Source organism: Bombina bombina, chromosome 2 (genome assembly GCF_027579735.1).
Source record: "Bombina bombina isolate aBomBom1 chromosome 2, aBomBom1.pri, whole genome shotgun sequence".
In the NCBI taxonomy this organism is placed as follows: Eukaryota; Metazoa; Chordata; class Amphibia; order Anura; family Bombinatoridae; genus Bombina; species Bombina bombina.
This window is the reverse complement of record NC_069500.1, coordinates 425336154-425355609: the sequence shown is the minus strand read 5'-3', so window position 1 is coordinate 425355609 and position 19456 is coordinate 425336154. Positions and strand designations below refer to the sequence as shown.

Below are 19456 nucleotides of genomic sequence, written 5' to 3'. Positions count from 1 at the left end.
GGCGAAGAGAGAAAGTCTGCCCCCCACTAGATCCGGTCCCGGATCGGGGGCTCTCGGTTCATGCTGTCTTTGGGGCAGCAGCAGGTTTCCTGGCCTGTTTGCCCTTGTTCCAGGACTGGTTAGGTTTCCAGCCTTGCCTGTAACGAGCAACAGCTCCTTCCTGTTTTGGTGCAGTGGAGGTTGATGCTGCTCCTGTTTTGAAATTCCGAAAGGGACGAAAATTAGACTGTCTAGCCTTAGCTTTGGCTTTGTCTTGAGGTAGGGCGTGGCCCTTACCTCCTGTAATGTCAGCGATAATTTCTTTCAAACCGGGCCCAAATAAAGACTGCCCCTTGAAAGGTATATTAAGTAATTTGGACTTAGAAGTAACATCAGCTGACCAGGATTTTAGCCACAGTGCCCTACGTGCCTGTATGGCGAATCCTGAGTTCTTAGCCGTAAGTTTGGTTAAATGTACTACGGCCTCCGAAATGAATGAATTAGCTAGTTTAAGGACTCTAAGCCTGTCCATAATGTCGTCTAGCGTAGATGAACTAAGGTTCTCTTCCAGAGACTCAATCCAAAATGCTGCCGCAGCCGTAATCGGCGCGATACATGCAAGGGGTTGCAATATAAAACCTTGTTGAACAAACATTTTCTTAAGGTAACCCTCTAATTTTTTATCCATTGGATCTGAAAAAGCACAGCTATCCTCCACCGGGATAGTGGTACGCTTAGCTAAAGTAGAAACTGCTCCCTCCACCTTAGGGACCGTTTGCCATAAGTCCCGAGTGGTGGCGTCTATTGGAAACATTTTTCTAAATATTGGAGGGGGTGAGAACGGCACACCGGGTCTATCCCACTCCTTAGTAACAATTTCAGTTAATCTCTTAGGTATAGGAAAAACGTCAGTACTCGCCGGTACCGCAAAGTATTTATCCAACCTACACAGTTTCTCTGGTATTGCAACGGTGTTACAATCATTGAGAGCTGCTAAGACCTCCCCTAGTAATACACGGAGGTTCTCTAATTTAAATTTAAAATTTGAAATATCTGAATCCAATCTGTTTGGATCAGAACCGTCACCCACAGAATGAAGCTCTCCGTCCTCATGCTCTGCAAGCTGTGACGCAGTATCAGACATGGCCCTAGTATTGTCAGCGCACTCTGTTCTCACCCCAGAGTGATCGCGCTTGCCTCTTAGTTCTGGTAATTTAGACAAAACTTCAGTCATAACAGTAGCCATATCATGTAATGTTATCTGTAATGGCCGCCCAGATGTACTAGGCGCCATAATATCACGCACCTCCCGGGCGGGAGATGCAGGTACTGCCGCGTGAGGCGAGTTAGTCGGCATAACTCTCCCCTCGCAGTTTGGTGAAATTTGTTCACATTGTACAGATTGACTTTTATTTAAAGTAGCATCAATACAGTTAGTACATAAATTTCTATTGGGCTCCACCTTGGCATTGGAACAAATGACACAGATATCTTCCTCTGAGTCAGACATGTTTAACACACTAGCAATAACTTGCAACCTGGTTATAATCTTTTTTAGCAAAAACGTACTGTGCCTCAAAGAGGTACTAAACGATTAAATGACAGTTGAGATAATGAACTGAAAAACAGTTATAGCATCAAACTTTAAAACAACACAACTTTTAGCAAAGGTTTTGTTCCCATTAGTAAAATAACAATAATTAAATTTGAAATAAAAATACAGAGCAACGTTTTTATTCACAGTCAATATAAAATTCTCACAGCTCTGCTGAGAGAATATACCTCCCTTCAAAGAAGTTTGAAGACCCCTTAGATCTGTCAGAGATGAACCGGATCATGCAGGAAATATAAGAGTAGCTGACTGGAAATCTTTGATGCGTAGCAAAGAGCGCCAAAAACGGCCCCTCCCTCTCACACACAGCAGTGAAGAGAAACGAAACTGTCACAATTAAAGCAAACAACTGCCAAGTGGAAAATAATGCCCAAATATTTATTCACTCAGTACCTCAGCAATGTAAACGATTCTACATTCCAGCAAAAACGTTTAACATGACAAATACTTATTAAAAGGATTAGTGACCTTTAACAGAGTAGTTCCGGTGAAATACCATCCCCAGAATACTGAAGTGTATACATACATGTCATTATAACGGTATGGCAGGATTTTTTCATCAATTCCATTCAGAAAATAAAAACTGCTACATACCTCAATGCAGATTCATCTGCCCGCTGTCCCCTGATCTGAAGCTTTTACCTCCCTCAGATGGCCGAGAACAGCAATATGATCTTAACTACTCCGGTTAAAATCATAGTAAAAAACTCTGGTAGATTCTTCTTCAAACTCTGCCAGAGAAGTAATAACACGCTCCGGTGCTATTGTAAAATAACAAACTTTTGATTGAAGTCATAAAAACTAAGTATAATCACCATAGTCCTCTCACACATCCTATCTAGTTGTTGGGTGCAAGAGAATGACTGGGACTGACGTAGAGGGGAGGAGCTATATCAGCTCTGCTGGGTGAATCCTCTTGCATTTCCTGTTGGGGAGGAGTTATATCCCAGAAGTAATGATGACCCGTGGACTGATCACACATAACAGAAGAAAGTTGCTTAAAATTGCATGCTCTATCTGAATCACGAAAGAAAAAATTTGGGAAGAGATGCCTGAGGTTTACAGCACAAAAACCTGTCTAAATAAACAGGGCGGGTCGTGGACTCACCGTGTCAAGAAATAAATACATTTATCAGGTAAGCATAAATGTTGTTTTCTTTCTAATGACACAATGGGAGTCAATACCCATGCTAGAGGACACCGATGATAAGGGAGGGAAAAGACAGGGTACCTAAACGGAAAGCACCACTGCTTGAAGAACCTTTCTCCCAAAAAGTATCAAATTTATAGAATTTTGAAAAAGTGTGTAGAGAGGAGTTGCACCCTTGCAAATCTGTTCCACAGAAGCTTCATTTTTGAATGCCCAGGAAGAGGAAACAGCCCTTGTGGAATGAGCTGTGACCCTCTCAGGACGCCGCTGTCCAGCAGTTTCATAGGCAAAACGAAGAAGGAACAACGATTTCTTGATTTATGTTCCTATCCGAAACCACTTTAGGGAGGAATCCTGACTAAGTACGCAGAACTGCCTTATCCGAATGAAAAATAAGGTAAGGGGATTCACACTGCAATGCTGAGGGCTCTGAGACTCTACGAGCAGAAGAAATTGCAACAAGAAACAAAACTTTCCAAGAAAACATCTTAATATCTAAGGAATGCATATGCTCAAACGGAGCCTGCTGAAGAACTTTAAGAAAAAGGTTAAGACTCCAGGGAGGAGTAACAGGTTTGAACACAGGCCTGATTCTGACCAAGGCCTGACAGAAAGATTGCACTTCTGGTACATCCGCCAGACGTTTATGCAACAAAATAGACAAAGCAGATATTTGACCCTTCAAAGTACTTGCAGATAAGCCCTTCTCCTGACCTTCTTGGAGAAAGGACAACATTCTAGGAATCCGAACTCTACTCCAAGAGTAGCTTCCGGATTCACACCAAAACATATATTTACACCATATCCTATGGTAAATCTTTCTAGTTACAGGTTTACGAGCCTGAATCAAGGTCTCAATAACTGACTCAGAAAAACCCGCACTTAGAGCGTTCAATCAGTCAGTTTCAGAGATACGAGACTTGGATGAAGGAAGGGCCCTTGAAGTAGAAGGTCCTTCCTCAGTGGAAGTCTCCAAGGTGGAAGAGAAGACATCTCCACTAGATTGACATACCATATCTTGCAAGGCCAAGCTGGTGCAATAAGGATCACCGATGCCTTCTCCTGTTTGATTCGAGCAATAACCCGTGGAAAGAGAGCGAACGGAGGAAATAGGTATGCTAGACTGAAATTCCAAGGAACCGCCAAAGCATCTATCAGTACAGCCTGAGGAACCCTTGACCTCGACCCGTACCTCGGAAGTTTGGCACTCTGTCGAGATGCCATGAGATCCAGCTCCGGCTGTCCCCATTTGAGAATCAAGTTGGAAAACACCTCCGGATGAAGTTCCCACTCTCCCGGTGAAAGGTCTGTCTGCTCAGAAAATCCGCTTCCCAATTGTCCACTCCTGGAATGTGAATCGCAGATAGACAGCAGTTGTGGGCCTCCGCACACTGAATAATCTTGGTTACCTCTGTCATGGCCAAGGAACTCTGAGTTCCTCCCTGATGGTTGATGTAAGCCACTGAAGTTATGTTGTCCGACTGGAACCTGATAAACCGGGCTGAAGCTAACTGAGGCCAGGCCAGAAGAGCATTGAAGATTGCCCTCAGCTCTAGAATGTTTATGGGGAGAATAGACTCCTCCTGAGTCCATGTCCCCTGAGCCTTTAGTAAGCCCCAGACTGCTCCCCATCCCAGCAGGCTGGCGTCCATTGTCACAAACACCCAGGTGGGTCTGCGGAAGCAGGTCCCTGGGAGAGATGTTCCTGAGACAACCACCAAGGAAGAGAATCTTTTGTCGCCTGATCCAGATGTAATCGCGGAGACAGATCAGCATAATCTCCGCTCCATTGCCTGAGCATGTATAACTGCAAAAGGTCCGAGATGGAAACGGCAAACGGAATGATGTCCATGGCAGCTATCATCAGACCGATCATCTCCATACATTGAGCCACTGACGGCTGAGGAGAGGACTGAAGGGCCAGACAAGAGGCGAAGATCTTTGATCTTCTGACCTCTGTCAGAAATATTTTCATTGATAAGGAATCTATTATGGTTCCCAAGAACTATTATGGTTCCCACTACCCTTGTAGCTGGAATTAAGGAACTCTTTCCCAAATTCACCTTCCATCCTTGAGAACGCAGAAAGGATAACAACATCTCTGTGTGGGAGTTCGCTTGTTGAAAGGATGGCATCTGAACCAGAATGTCGTCCAGATAAGGCACCACTGTAATTCCTCACAACCGGAGCACCACCAACAAGGATCCCAGGACCTTTGAAAAAATTCTGGAAGCTGTGGCAAGGCCAAATGGAAGAGCGACAAACTGGAAGTGTTTGTGTAGAAATGCGAACCTCAGAAACTTGTGATGATTCCTGTGGATGGGAACATGCAGGTACGCATCCTTTAAATATACTGTTGCCATGAATTGACCCTCTTGAACCAAGGGAAGAATGGAACGAATAGTTTCCATCTTAAAGGACGGTACTCTGAGGAACTTGTTTAGACTTTTGAGGTCTAAAATTGGTCTGAAAATTCCCTCTTTTTTGGGAACCACGGAGTAAAATCCCAGACCCTGTTCCTGCATTGGAACAGGAACTATAATTCTCAGGTCGTAAAGGTCTCTGACACAGTGTAAGAACGCCTCTCTTTTTATCTGGTCTACAGATAATCCTGAGAGCAGAAACCTGCCCCTGGGAGGAAAGGTCTTGAACTCTACTTTGTATCCCTGGGACACAATGTCCACCGCCCAGGGATCCGGAACATCCCGAACCCAGGCCTGAGCAAAGAAGGAAAGTCTGCCCCCCACAAGATCCGGTCCCGGATCGGGGGCAGACCATTCATGCCGACTTTGAGTCATTAACGGGCTTCTTAGATTGCTTCCCCTTATTCCAAGACTAGTCGGTCCTCCAGGAAGGTTTGGACTGTTCCTGCTGAGGGAGAGGAAGGCTTACCTTTGAAGTTTCGAAAAGAACGAAAATTACTCTGACATCCCTTCTGCTTATTTCTCTTATCCTGAGGGAAGAAAATGACCCTTACCTCCCGTAATGTCTGAAATAATTTCAGCCAAGCCCGGCCCAAACAAGGTCTTACCCTTGTAGGGAATCGCCAAAAGCTTAGACGATACATCCGCAGACCAGGACTTCAACCATAAAGCTCTGTGGGCCAGTACGGCAAAAACAGAAATCTTTGCTCCCAGCTTAATAACCTGTAGGGAAGCATACGTAATAAAGGAATTGGCCAACTTAAGAGCCTTGATCCTATCCTGGATCTCTTCAAGGGGAGTGTCGGTCTGAATAGTATCAGACAATGCATCAAACCAGTATGCCGCTGCACTGGTGATGGTAGCAATACACACCGAAGGTTGCCATTTTAAACCCTGGTGTACATACATCTTTTTAAGTAACCCCTCCAATTTCTTATCCATAGGATCCTTAAAGGAACAGCTATCCTCTATGGGAATAGTGGTTCTCTTAGCCAAAGTGGAAATTGCCCCTTCCACCTTGGGGACCGTCTGCCAAGACTTCTTGATAGAGTCAGCAATTGGAAACATCTTCTTAAAAATGGAGGATGGAGAAAAAGGTATACCAGGTCTCTCCCATTCCATAGCAATAATCTATGTAGCCCGGTCTCGTACAGGGAAAACCTCCACCATGAAAGGTACATTGAAGTACTTGTTTAGCTTACTAGACTTCTTAGGATTGACTACGACAGTAGTGTCGGAGTCGTCCAAGGTAGCCAAAACCTCCTTAAGTAACAAACAGAGGTGTTCCAGCTTAAATCTGAATGATACGACTTCAGCATCAGAAGAAGGAATTAAATCTGAGATTTCACCCTCAGATGCCACCGAAGTATCTTCCTCCTCAGACATCTGGGAAGGAACATTCGGAATAGCCACGACTGTGTCAGAAAACTTACTCACTGATTCCTTAGAATTCCTCTTGCGCTTTCCCTGCAGCATGGAAAAGCAGACAGCGCATCAGTTACCGCAGAAGATATGTGGGTAGCAATGTCTTGCAACGTAACTCCAAACGGAGTGTGAGAGGAAGCGCAGGGCACTGCATGTGTAGACGATAAAGTTTGAGACACTTGAGGAGAAAGCTGCGGTATATCTTCAACAGGAGACCCTTGAACAGCATCCGCCTTAGACAATGATGGCTCAGAATCAAAAAGTCTATCCCTGTAATGCGATGTTCTCACATTAGCCTCAAAGTACAAGTAACATTTTACAGGGCCTCTTAGTCCATCTTTACCCAATAATTGAACAAATAAATAAAAAAAAGACTTTTATTTAATTTTGAGATTATGGAACAAAAACGTTACTGTCCCTTTAAATTTAAAAAAAACCCTACTTTTTATTTCCTAATGCAAAAAACAGTGGTTCTAGAGCACCCCAGATAGCCTCTACACCTTAGCTAGCTCTGCTGAGGTGCCTACCTGTCCTGCTGATTGCCGGATTCAATAGATAGAGAAAATCCGGACTCAATCCAGAGCTGCTCCCAACGGTATCTGGCGATCGCTATCACTGAGTTTCAGAGCCGCAATGACGTACGTCACCCATCCGGCACTCAGGAAGTGAAAAGGAGAAAAGCGCGCAAAAACTCTTTGCCGCTTCAGAAAAGACCCGCCCATCATGGGCGTAACAAGCTGAACCTCCCGGCCGGCATTAATGTTAACTCTGATGGTAAAGCCGCCGAGAGCAAGTAAAAACATTACCACCCTGACCGGAATAATCCCGAATAAAAAGTAAATTTATGCTTACCTGATAGATTGATTTCTTCTATGATACGACGAGTCCACTGATTCATCCTTTACTTGTGGGATATTATCCTCCTGCTAACAGGAAGTGGCAAAGAGCACCACAGCAGAGCTGTCTATATAGCTCCTCCCTTGACTCCACCCCCCAGTCATTCGACCAAAGGTACAGGAAGAAAAAGGAGAAACTAAAAGGTGCAGAGGTGACTGAAGTTTTAAATCAAACAATATAATCTGTATTAAATTGACAGGGCGGGCCGTGGATTAGTCGTATCATAGAAGAAATCAATTTATCAGGTAAGCATAAATTTACTTTTCTTCTATAAGATACAACGAGTCCACGGATTCATCCTTTACTTGTGGGATGCAATACCAAAGCTACAGGACAGGGATGAACGGGAGGGACAAGACAGATGCCTAAACAGAAGGCACCACTGCTTGAAGAACTTTTCTCCCAAAAATAGCCTCCGAAGAAGCAAAAGTATCAAATTTGTAAAATTTGGAAAAGGTATGAAGTGAAGACCAAGTCGCAGCCTTACAAATCTGTTCAACAGAAGCATTATTTTTAAAAGCCCATGTGGAAGCCACCGCTCTTGTAGAGTGAGCTGTAATTCTTTCAGGAGGCTGCTGTCCAGCAGTCTCGTATGCCAAACGGATGATGCTTTTCAGCCAAAAAGATAGAGAGGTAGCTGTAGCTTTTTGACCTCTACGTTTTCCAGAATAGACAACAAACAGAGAAGATGTTTGACGGAAATCTTTGGTCGCTTGAAAGTAAAACTTCAAAGCACGAACCACGTCCAAGTTGTGTAACAGACGCTCCCTTCTTAGAAGAAGGGTTAGGACACAGAGATGGAACAACAATTTCCTGATTAATATTCTTATTAGTAACAACCTTAGGAAGGAATCCAGGTTTGGTACGCAAAAACATAATTTATGCTTACCTGATAAATTTATTTCTCTTGTAGTGTATCCAGTCCACGGATCATCCATTACTTGTGGGATATTCTCCTTCCCAACAGGAAGTTGCAAGAGGATCACCCACAGCAGAGCTGCTATATAGCTCCTCCCCTCACTGCCATATCCAGTCATTCGACCAAAACAAGCCGAGAAAGGAGAAACCATAGGGTGCAGTGGTGACTGTAGTTTAATTAAAATTTAGACCTGCCTGAAAAGGACAGGGTGGGCCGTGGACTGGATACACTACAAGAGAAATAAATTTATCAGGTAAGCATAAATTATGTTTTCTCTTGTTAAGTGTATCCAGTCCACGGATCATCCATTACTTGTGGGATACCAATACCAAAGCTAAAGTACACGGATGATGGGAGGGACAAGGCAGGAACTTAAACGGAAGGAACCACTGCCTGTAGAACCTCTCTCCCAAAAACAGCCTCCGAAGAAGCAAAAGTATCAAATTTGGAAAATTTGGAAAAAGTATGAAGCGAAGACCAAGTTGCAGCCTTGCAAATCTGTTCAACAGAGGCCTCATTTTTAAAGGCCCAGGTGGAAGCCACAGCTCTAGTAGAATGAGATGTAATCCTTTCAGGAGGCTGCTGTCCAGCAGTCTCATAGGCTAAACGGATTATACTCCGAAGCCAAAAAGAAAGAGAGGTTGCCGAGGCCTTCTGACCTCTCCTCTGTCCAGAGTAAACAACAAACAGGTTAGATGTTTGGCGAAAATCTTTAGTAGCCTGTAAGTAAAACTTCAAGGCACGGACTACGTCTAGATTATGCAAAAGACGTTCCTTCTTTGAAGAAGGATTAGGACATAATGATGGAACAACAATCTCTTGATTGATATTCTTGTTAGAAACCACCTTAAGTAAAAACCCAGGTTTTGTACGCAGAACAACTTTATCTGAATGAAAGATCAGATAAGGAGAATCACAATGTAAGGCAGATAACTCCGAGACTGTTCGAGCCGAGGAAATAGCCATCAGAAAAAGAACTTTCCATGAAAGAAGTTTGATATCAATAGAATGAAGGGGTTCAAACGGAACCCCTTGAAGAACTTTAAGGACCAAGTTTAAGCTCCATGGAGGAGCAATAGGTTTAAACACAGGCTTAATTCTAACTAAAGCCTGACAAAATGCCTGAACGTCTGGAACTTCTGCCAGACGCTTGTGTAAAAGAATAGACAGAGCAGAAATCTGTCCCTTTAAATAACTAGCTGATAATCCTTTGTCCAAACCCTCTTGGAGGAAGGACAATATCCTAGGAATCCTAACCCTACTCCATGAGTAATTCTTGGATTCACACCAATGAAGATATTTACGCCATATCTTATGGTAAATTTTCCTGGTGACAGGCTTACGTGCCAGTATTAAGGTATCAATTACTGACTCGGAGAAGCCACGCTTTGATAGGATCAAGCGTTCAATCTCCATGCAGTCAGTCTCAGAGAAAGTAGATTCGGATGATTGAAAGGACCTTGTATTAGAAGGTCTTGTCTCAGAGGCAGAGTCCATGGTGGAAAGGATGACATGTCCACTACGTCTGCATACCAGGTCCTGCGTGGCCACGCAGGCGATATCAATATCACCGATGCTCTTTCCTGTTTGATTTTGGCAATCAGACGAGGGAGCAGAGGAAACGGTGGAAACACATAAACCAGGTTGAAGAACCAAGGTGCTGCTAGAGCATCTATCAGTGCAGCTTCTGGGTCCCTGGACCTGGATCCGTAACAAGGAAGCTTGGCGTTCTGGCGAGACGCCATGAGATCAAATTCTGGTTTGCCCCAACGGAGAACCAATTGAGCAAACACCTCCGGATGGAGTTCCCATTCCCCCGGATGAAAAGTCTGACGACTTAGAAAATCCGCCTCCCAGTTCTCTACACCTGGGATATGGATCACTGACAGGTGGCAAGAGTGAGTCTCTGCCCAGCGAATTATCTTGGAGACTTCTGACATTGCTAGGGAACTCCTGGTTCCCCCTTGATGGTTGATGTAAGCCACAGTCGTGATGTTGTCCGACTGAAATCTGATGAACCTAAGTGTTGCTAGCTGAGGCCAAGCCAGAAGAGCATTGAATATTGCTCTTAACTCCTGAATATTTATTGGGAGGAGTTTCTCCTCCTGAGTCCATGAACCCTGAGCCTTCAGGGAATTCCAGACTGCACCCCAACCTAGAAGGCTGGCATCTGTTTTTACAATTGTCCAATCTGGTCTGCGAAAGGTCATACCCTTGGACAGATGGGCCCGAGATAACCACCAGAGAAGAGAATCTCTGGTTTCCTGATCCAGATTTAGTAGAGGGGACAAATCTGTGTAATCCCCATTCCACTGACTGAGCATGCATAATTGCAGCGGTCTGAGATGCAGGCGCGAGAATGGCACTATGTCCATCGCCGCTACCATTAAGCCGATTACTTCCATGCACTGAGCCACCGTGGGGCGCGGAATGGAGTGAAGAACACGGCAAGCATTTAGAAGTTTTGATAACCTGGACTCCGTCAGGTAAATTTTCATTTCTACAGAATCTATTAGAGTCCCTAGGAAGGAAACCCTTGTGAGAGGAGATAGAGAACTCTTTTCTTCGTTCACTTTCCACCCATGCGACCTCAGGAATGCCAAAACTATCTCTGTATGAGATTTGGCAATTTGAAAGCTTGACGCCTGTATCAGGATGTCGTCCAGGTAAAGAGCCACCGCTATGCCTTGCGGTCTTAGGACCGCCAGAAGTGAGCCCAGAACCTTTGTAAAAATTCTTGGGGCTGTAGCCAACCCGAATGGAAGAGCTACAAATTGGTAATGCCTGTCTAGAAAGGCAAACCTTAGGAACTGATGATGATTCTTGTGAATCGGAATGTGAAGGTAGGCATCCTTTAAGTCCACTGTGGTCATGTACTGACCCTCTTGGATCATGGGTAAAATGGTTCGAATAGTTTCCATCTTGAATGACGGAACTCTGAGGAATTTGTTTAGGATCTTTAAATCCAAAATTGGTCTGAAGGTTCCCTCTTTTTTGGGAACCACAAACAGATTTGAATAAAACCCCTGTCCTTGTTCCGTCCGCGGAACTGGATGGATCACTCCCATTACAAGGAGATCTTGTACGCAGCTTAGGAATGCCTATTTCTTTATCTGGTTTGCAGATAATCTTGAAAGGTGAAATCTCCCTTGTGGAGGAGAAGCTTTGAAGTCCAGAAGATATCCCTGAGATATGATCTCCAACGCCCAGGGATCCTGAACATCTCTTGCCCACGCCTGGGCGAAGAGAGAGAGTCTGCCCCCTACTAGATCCGTTGTCTGATAGGGGGCCGCTCCTTCATGCTGTCTTAGAGGCAGCAGCAGGCTTTCTGGCCTGCTTGCCCTTGTTCCAGGACTGGTTAGGTTTCCAGGCCTGCTTGGATTGAGCAAAAGTTCCCTCTTGTTTTCAAGCAGAGGAAGTTGATGTTGCACCTGCCTTGAAATTTCGAAAGGCACGAAAATTAGACTGTTTGGCCTTTGATTTGGCCCTGTCCTGAGGAAGGGTATGACCCTTACCTCCAGTAATGTCAGCAATAATTTCTTTCAAACCAGGGCCGAATAAGGTCTGCCCCTTGAAAGGAATGTTGAGTAATTTAGACTTTAAAGTCACATCAGCTGACCAGGATTTGAGCCATAGCGCCCTACGCGCCTGGATGGCGAATCCGGAATTCTTAGCCGTTAGTTTAGTCAAATGAACAATGGCATCAGAAACAAATGAGTTAGCTAGCTTAAGAGTTCTAAGCTTGTCAACAATTTCAGTCAATGGAGCTGTATGGATGGCCTCTTCCAGGGCCTCAAACCAGAATGCTGCCGCAGCAGTGACAGGCGCAATGCATGCAAGGGGCTGTAAAATAAAACCTTGTTGAATAAACATTTTCTTAAGGTAACCCTCTAATTTTTTATCCATTGGATCTGAAAAAGCACAACTGTCCTCAACCGGGATAGTGGTACGCTTTGCTAAAGTAGAAACTGCTCCCTCCACCTTAGGGACTGTCTGCCATAAGTCCCGTGTAGTGGCATCTATTGGAAACATTTTTCTAAATATAGGAGGTGGGGAAAAGGGCACACCGGGCCTATCCCACTCCTTACTAATAATTTCTGTAAGCCTTTTAGGTATTGGAAAAACATCAGTACTCACCGGCACTGCATAGTATTTATCCAGCCTACACAATTTCTCTGGCACTGCAATTGTGTCACAGTCATTCAGAGCAGCTAATACCTCCCCAAGCAATACACGGAGGTTCTCAAGCTTAAATTTAAAATTAGAAATCTCTGAATCAGGTCTCCCCGATTCAGAGACGTCACCCAGAGACTGAAGCTCTCCGTCCTCAGGTTCTGCATATTGTGACGCAGTATAAGACATGGCTCTTACAGCATCTACGCGCTCTGTATCTCGTCTAACCCCATAGCTATCGCGCTTGCCTCTCAATGCAGGCAATCTGGATAATACCTCTGACAGGGTATTATTCATGATTGCAGCCATGTCCTGCAAAGTAATCGCTATGGGCGTCGCTTATGTACTTGGCGCCATATTAGCGTGCGTCCCTTGAGCGGGAGGCGAAGGGTCCGACACGTGGGGAGAGTTAGTCGGCATAACTTCCCCCTCGACAGACCCCTCTGGTGACAATTCTTTTATAGATAAAGATTGATCTTTACTGTTTAAGGTGAAATCAATACATTTAGTACACATTTTCTAGGCAAAAATCAAGCCAGCCATGTGGAAAAAAACTAGGCCCCAATAAGTTTTGTCACCAAACGTATATAAAAACGATTAACATGCCAGCAAACGTTTTATATTACACTTTTATAAGAGTTTGTATCTCTGTTAATAAGCCTGATACCAGTCGCTATCACTGCATTTAAGGCTTAACTTACATTAATCCGGTATCAGCAGCATTTTTCTAGCAAATTCCATCCCTAGAAATATGTTAACTGCACATACCTTATTGCAGGAAAACCTGCACGCCATTCCCCCTCTGAAGTTACCTCACTCCTCAGAATATGTGAGAACGGCAGTGGATCTTAGTTACTTCTGCTAAGATCATAGAAATCACAGGCAGATTCTTCTTCTAATGCTGCCTGAGATGAAACAGTACACTCCGGTACCATTTAAAAATAAACTTTTGATTGAAGTTAAAAAACTAACTATAATACACCACTCTCCTCTTACTACGTCCATCTTTGTTGAGAGTTGCAAGAGAATGACTGGATATGGCAGTGAGGGGAGGAGCTATATAGCAGCTCTGCTGTGGGTGATCCTCTTGCAACTTCCTGTTGGGAAGGAGAATATCCCACAAGTAATGGATGATCCGTGGACTGGATACACTTACAAGAGAAACCACCTTATCGGAATGGAAAACAAGATAAGGCGAGTCGCATTTCAATGCAGATAGTTCAGAAACTCTTCGAGCCGAAGAGATAGCAACTAAAAACAGAACTTTCCAAGATAGAAGCTTAATATCTATGGAATGCATAGGTTCAAACGGAACCCCTTGAAGAACTTTAAGAACTAAATTCAAACTCCATGGCGGAGCAACAGGTTTAAACACAGGCTTGATTCTAACTAAAGCCTGACAAAACGACTGAAAGTCTGGAACATCTGCCAGACGCTTGTGAAGTAAAATTGATAAAGCAGATATCTGTCCCTTTAGGGAACTAGCTGATAACCCCTTCTCCAATCCTTCTTGGAGAAAGGACAAAATCCTAGGAATCCTGATCTTACTCCATGAGTAGCCTTTGGATTCACACCAATAAAGATATTTACACCATATCTTATGGTAAATTTTCCTAGTGACAGGCTTTTGAGCCTGAATCAAGGTATCTATGACCGACCCAGAGAAACCCCGCTTAGATAAAATCAAGCGTTCAATCTCCAGGCAGTCAGCCGCAGAGAAACTAGATTTGGATGCTGGAACGGACCTTGAATGAGAAGGTCCTGTCTCAGTGGCAGTGTCCACGGTGGTAGAGATGACATTTCCACCAGGTCTGCATACCAAGTCCTGCGTGGCCACGCAGGTGCTATCAAAATCACCGAAGCCCTCTCCTGTTTGATTCTGGCAATCAGATGAGGAAGGAGATGAAATGGTGGAAACACATAAGCCAGGTTGAACGACCAAGGTACTACTAGAGCATCTATCAGTACTGCTTGAGGATCCCTTGATCTGGACCCGTAGCAAGGAAGTTTGGCATTCTGACGAGATGCCATCAGATCCAATTCTGGTGTGCCCCATTGATGAATCAATTGTGCAAACATCTCCGGATGGAGCTCCCACTCCCCCGGATGAAAAGTCTGACGACTTAGAAAATCCGCTTCCCAGTTCTCCACTCCTGGGATATAGATTGCTGATAGATGGCAAGTGTGAGTCTCTGACCATCGAATTATTTTGGAAACCTCTATCATCGCTAGAGAACTCTTTGTTCCCCCTTGATGATTGATATATGCTACAGTCGTGATATTGTCCGACTGGAATCTTATGAATCTGGCCGAAGCCAGCTGAGGCCACGCCTGAAGCGCATTGAATATCACTCTCAGTTCTAGAATATTTATTGGAAGGAGAGCATCCTCCTGAGTCCACACACCCTGTGCTTTCAGGGAATTCCAGACTGCACCCCTGCTCAATAGGCTGGCGTCCGTCGTCACTATGACCCATGCTGGCCTGCGGAAACACATTCCCTGGGACAGATGATCCTGTGACAACCACCAAAGAATAGAGTCTCTGGTCTCTTGATCCAGATTTATCTGAGGAGATAAATTTGCATAATCCCCATTCCACTGTTTGAGCATGCATAGTTGCAGTGGTCTGAGATGCAAGCGAGCAAACGGAACTATGTCCATTGCCGCTACCATTAGTCCAATTACCTCCATACACTGAGCCACTGACGGCCCAGGAATGGAATGAAGTGCTCGGCAGGTGGTTAAAATCTTTGATTTTCTGACCACCGTCAGAAAAATTTTCATGTTTACCGAATCTATTAGAGTTCCCAGGAATGGAACTCTTGTGAGAGGGATAAGTGAACTCTTTTTTACGTTCACCTTCCACCCGTGAGATCTTAGAAAAGCCAACACGATGTCCGTGTGAGATTTGGCTAGTTGGTAAGTTGACGTCTGAATTAAGATATCGTCCAGATAAGGCGCCACTGCTATGCCCCGCAGCCTTAGAACCGCCAGAAGGGACCCTAGCACTTTTGTGAAAATTCTGGGAGCTGTGGCCAACCCGAAGGGAAGAGCCACAAACTGGTAATGTTTGTCCAGGAAGGCGAACCTGAGGAACTGGTGATGATCTTTGTGGATAGGAATGTGAAGATACGCATCCTTCAAATCCACGGTGGTCATATATTGACCCTCCTGGATCATTGGTAAAATAGTCCGAATGGTCTCCATCTTGAAGGATGGGACTCTGAGAAATTTGTTTAGGATCTTGAGATCTAAAATCGGTCTGAAGGTTCCCTCTTTTTTGGGAACCACGAACAGATTGGAGTAAAACCCCTGCCCCTGTTCTGCTTTTGGAACTGGGCAGATTACCCCCATAGTATATAGGTCTTCTACACAGCGTAAGAACGCCTCTCTTTTTGTCTGGTTTACAGACAACCGTGAAAGATGAAATCTCCCCCTTGGAGGAGAATCTTTGAAGTCTAGAAGATACCCCTGGGTCACGATTTCTAAAGCCCAGGAGTCCTGAACCTCTCTTGCCCAAGCCTGAGCAAAGAGAGAAAGTCTGCCCCCTACTAGATCCGGTCCCGGATCGGGGGCTACCCCTTCATGCTGTCTTGGTGGCAGCAGCGGGCTTCTTGGCCTGTTTACCCTTATTCCAGGTCTGGTTAGGTCTCCAGACTGACTTGGATTGAGCAAAATTCCCCTCCTGCTTTGCGGCAGGGGAGGAGGTAGAGGGACCACCTTTGAAGTTTCGAAAGGAACAAAAATTTATATTGTTTGGTCCTCATCTTATTTGTCTTATCCTGAGGAAGGGCATGGCCTTTTCCTCCAGTGATGTCGGAAATGATCTCTTTCAGTTCAGGCCCGAATAGGGTCTTACCCTTGAAAGGAATAGCTAAAAGCTTAGATTTTGATGACACATCAGCAGACCAGGACTTAAGCCATAACGCTCTACGCGCTAAAATGGCAAAACCTGAAATCTTTGCCGCTAATTTAGCCAGTTGAAAAGCAGCATCTGTAATAAAAGAATTAGCTAGCTTGAGAGCCCTAATTCTATCCAGAATATCATCTAATGGGGTCTCAACCTTAAGAGCCTCCTCTAGAGCCTCAAACCAAAAAGCAGCTGCAGTAGTTGCAGGAACAATGCACGCTATAGGTTGCAGAAGAAAACCCTGATGAATAAATATTTTCTTTAGAAGACCCTGTAATTTTTTATCCATAGGAACTTTGAAAGCACAACTGTCCTCAATAAGTATAGCTGTACGCTTAGCCAGGGTAGAAATAGCTCCCTCCACCTTAGGGACCGTCTGCCACGAATCCCGAATGGTGTCTGATATGGGAAACATTTTCTTAAAAGTAGGAGGGGGAGAGAACGGAATACCTGGTCTATCCCACTCCTTAGTAACAATGTCCGAAATCCTCTAAGGGACTGGAAAAACATTAGTGTAAGCAGGAACCTCTAGATATCTATCCATTTTACACAATTTCTCTGGTGGAATTACAATAGGGTCACAATCATCCAGAGTCGCTAAAACCTCCCTGAGCAACAAGCAGAGGTGTTAAAGCTTAAACTTAAAAGCCGTCATATCTGAGTCTGTTTGAGGGAACATCTTTCCTGAATCAGAAAGCTCTCCCTCAGACAGCAATTCCCTCACCCCCAACTCAGAACATTGTGAGGGTACATCGGAGATGGCTAATAAAGCGTCAGAGGGCTCAGCATTTAATCTCACACCGGACCTACTGCGCTTCCCCTGCAACACAGGCAGTTTAGATAAAACCTCAGTGAGGGTAGTAGACATAACTGCGGCCATATCTTGCAGGGTGAAAGAATTAGACGCACTAGTACTTGGCGTTGCTTGTACGGGCGTTAATGGTTGTGACACTTGGGGAGAATTAGATGGCATAACCTGATTCTCTTCTGACTGAGAATCATCCTGCGACATACTTTTATCAGCTAAAATATGTTCTTTACAATTTAAGGCCCTTTCAGTGCATGAGGGACACATTTTAAGTGGGGGTTCCACAGTGTCTTCTAAACACATTGAAAATTGGCTTTCCTCAATGTCAGACATGGTAAACAGGCTAGTAATGACCACAAACAGGCTTGAAAACACTTTATTTAGTGAAAAAATAACAATCTGAAAAAAACGGTACTGCGCCTTTAAGAGAAAAAAAAGCAAACAATTTTTCCAAAACATCAAATCGTTCCAATTTTATGATAGAATCATCATAACTATGCAGCTAAGTTTGCCCCACAAGGAAAGGAACACTTAACCCTTATTAGAAAAAACGATAATTAGAAAACGTTTATATCCATAAAAAACACCCCCTGCACCTCGCCACAGCCCTGCTGTGGCGCCTACCTGCCCTCAGGGGTCTGCAAAACCGGGTTAAAGCTTCGATTTGGCCCAATACAGCTCACAAGGGCCCACCGGAGTTGGAGCTTGCTGCTTGCCTGACAAAAACAACTGCTCAACTGAGGCGCGAAAATAGGCCCCGCCCATCACACTCGATGTCTCTCAGCCCAAATGAACCGCACCAGAGCGGTCTAAAAACTAGCCATGTGGGTTCATAAACCCAAAAAGAAAGCCATGTGTACCCTCTCAATAAACATGCAAAATGTCTCACCTAAAAACGTTATCAGCACTCCCAGTTATGTAAACGTTTGCCCACAAACATTCAAAACTCAGTGTCAACCATTTTTTCTTAGCCCATATATGCAAGCTCAGTAATACCCCTCTATATATTTCTAGGATTACTGCTTACCCTTTCCCTCATGGGGATACTGTCAGCCAATTCTGAAATACCACAGTCTCTCCAGAAAAAAATGACTGAACATACCTCACTGCTTATAGCATGAAAAACGTTCCTCACACAGAAGTTTCTTAAGTACTCCTCAGCCATTCTGTGGGAACTGCTCTGGATAGTGACAACTGCTAAGATCATCAGCCTCCAGGCAGAAGTCTTCATCCATCTGCTGCCTGAGGGAAAATAGTACACACCGGTACCATTTAAAATAAAAAAACTCTTGCTTGAAGAAAATAAAAACTAACATTTTACCAAAGAATGATTGGGGGGTGGAGTCAAGGGAGGAGCTATAAAGGGGGTCAGTGGCAGTAATTTGAATGCAGTGTTTTGTAACATGGCACAAGGGGTTGCTTCTGGTAACCCAAATTAAAGTCAGTGATACTTTTGTCAGGATTAATCTGTTGTATCTTTATGCTTTTGCACATCCCTGTGTTTTTTCATAATTCAGATATAGAGCATGCAATTTTAAACAACTTTCTAATTTACTCCTATTATTATTATTTCATTCTCTTGGTATCTTTATTTGAAAAGCAGGAATGTAAGCTTAGAAACCGGCCCATTTTTAGTGGGTAGATCTCGTTGAGCTGGTCATTTGAAAAGTAGATCCCCTGATGTAGACGGTCCCCTTAAGTACTGATCTACTTAATGCTCTGACCTGCAGGAGCAGCAGTTGTGCAGGCCTCTCAGGTGTAGAAGTCATGAAGTTCAGATGCTTAGCTCGGCTATATCCATTAAGACACAGAGTGGGACGAATCAGACGCACCACTGCAGAGAAATCCCCTAGATCATGAAGTCTCTGGATCTCCTCTAGAGACTGACATCTCTCCAATGACTTCAGACTATTCTCAATCTGAATGCAGAAACAAACATGTAACAATTTATAACAATCTTTAACAAACCAACCAAAAAAAATATAAAAGTAAGCACCAACTATAGTGGATATCATTAATATCATCATATCAATAACAAAAAACGGGTACAAAACCCTTTATCCAAACTGCATGGGACATGAAAAGTTTTTGATTTCAGAATGTATATTTACATGAGGGGATGGAACCAAGTGTAAATAACAATATCTTATGTAATTTACG

General features: G+C 44.1%; 1 protein-coding gene across 1 annotated transcript in view; it reads right to left on the bottom strand.

The window, feature by feature from the left end:
* CABIN1 (calcineurin binding protein 1) overlaps window positions 1-19456 on the bottom strand; it is a 1089846-nt gene that overhangs the window by 859729 nt on the left and 210661 nt on the right. Inside the window, exon 16 of the mRNA XM_053701973.1 lies at window positions 19021-19215. Coding sequence (XP_053557948.1) covers window positions 19021-19215 — 195 coding nt within the window. The remainder of the gene's footprint in view (window positions 1-19020; window positions 19216-19456) is intronic.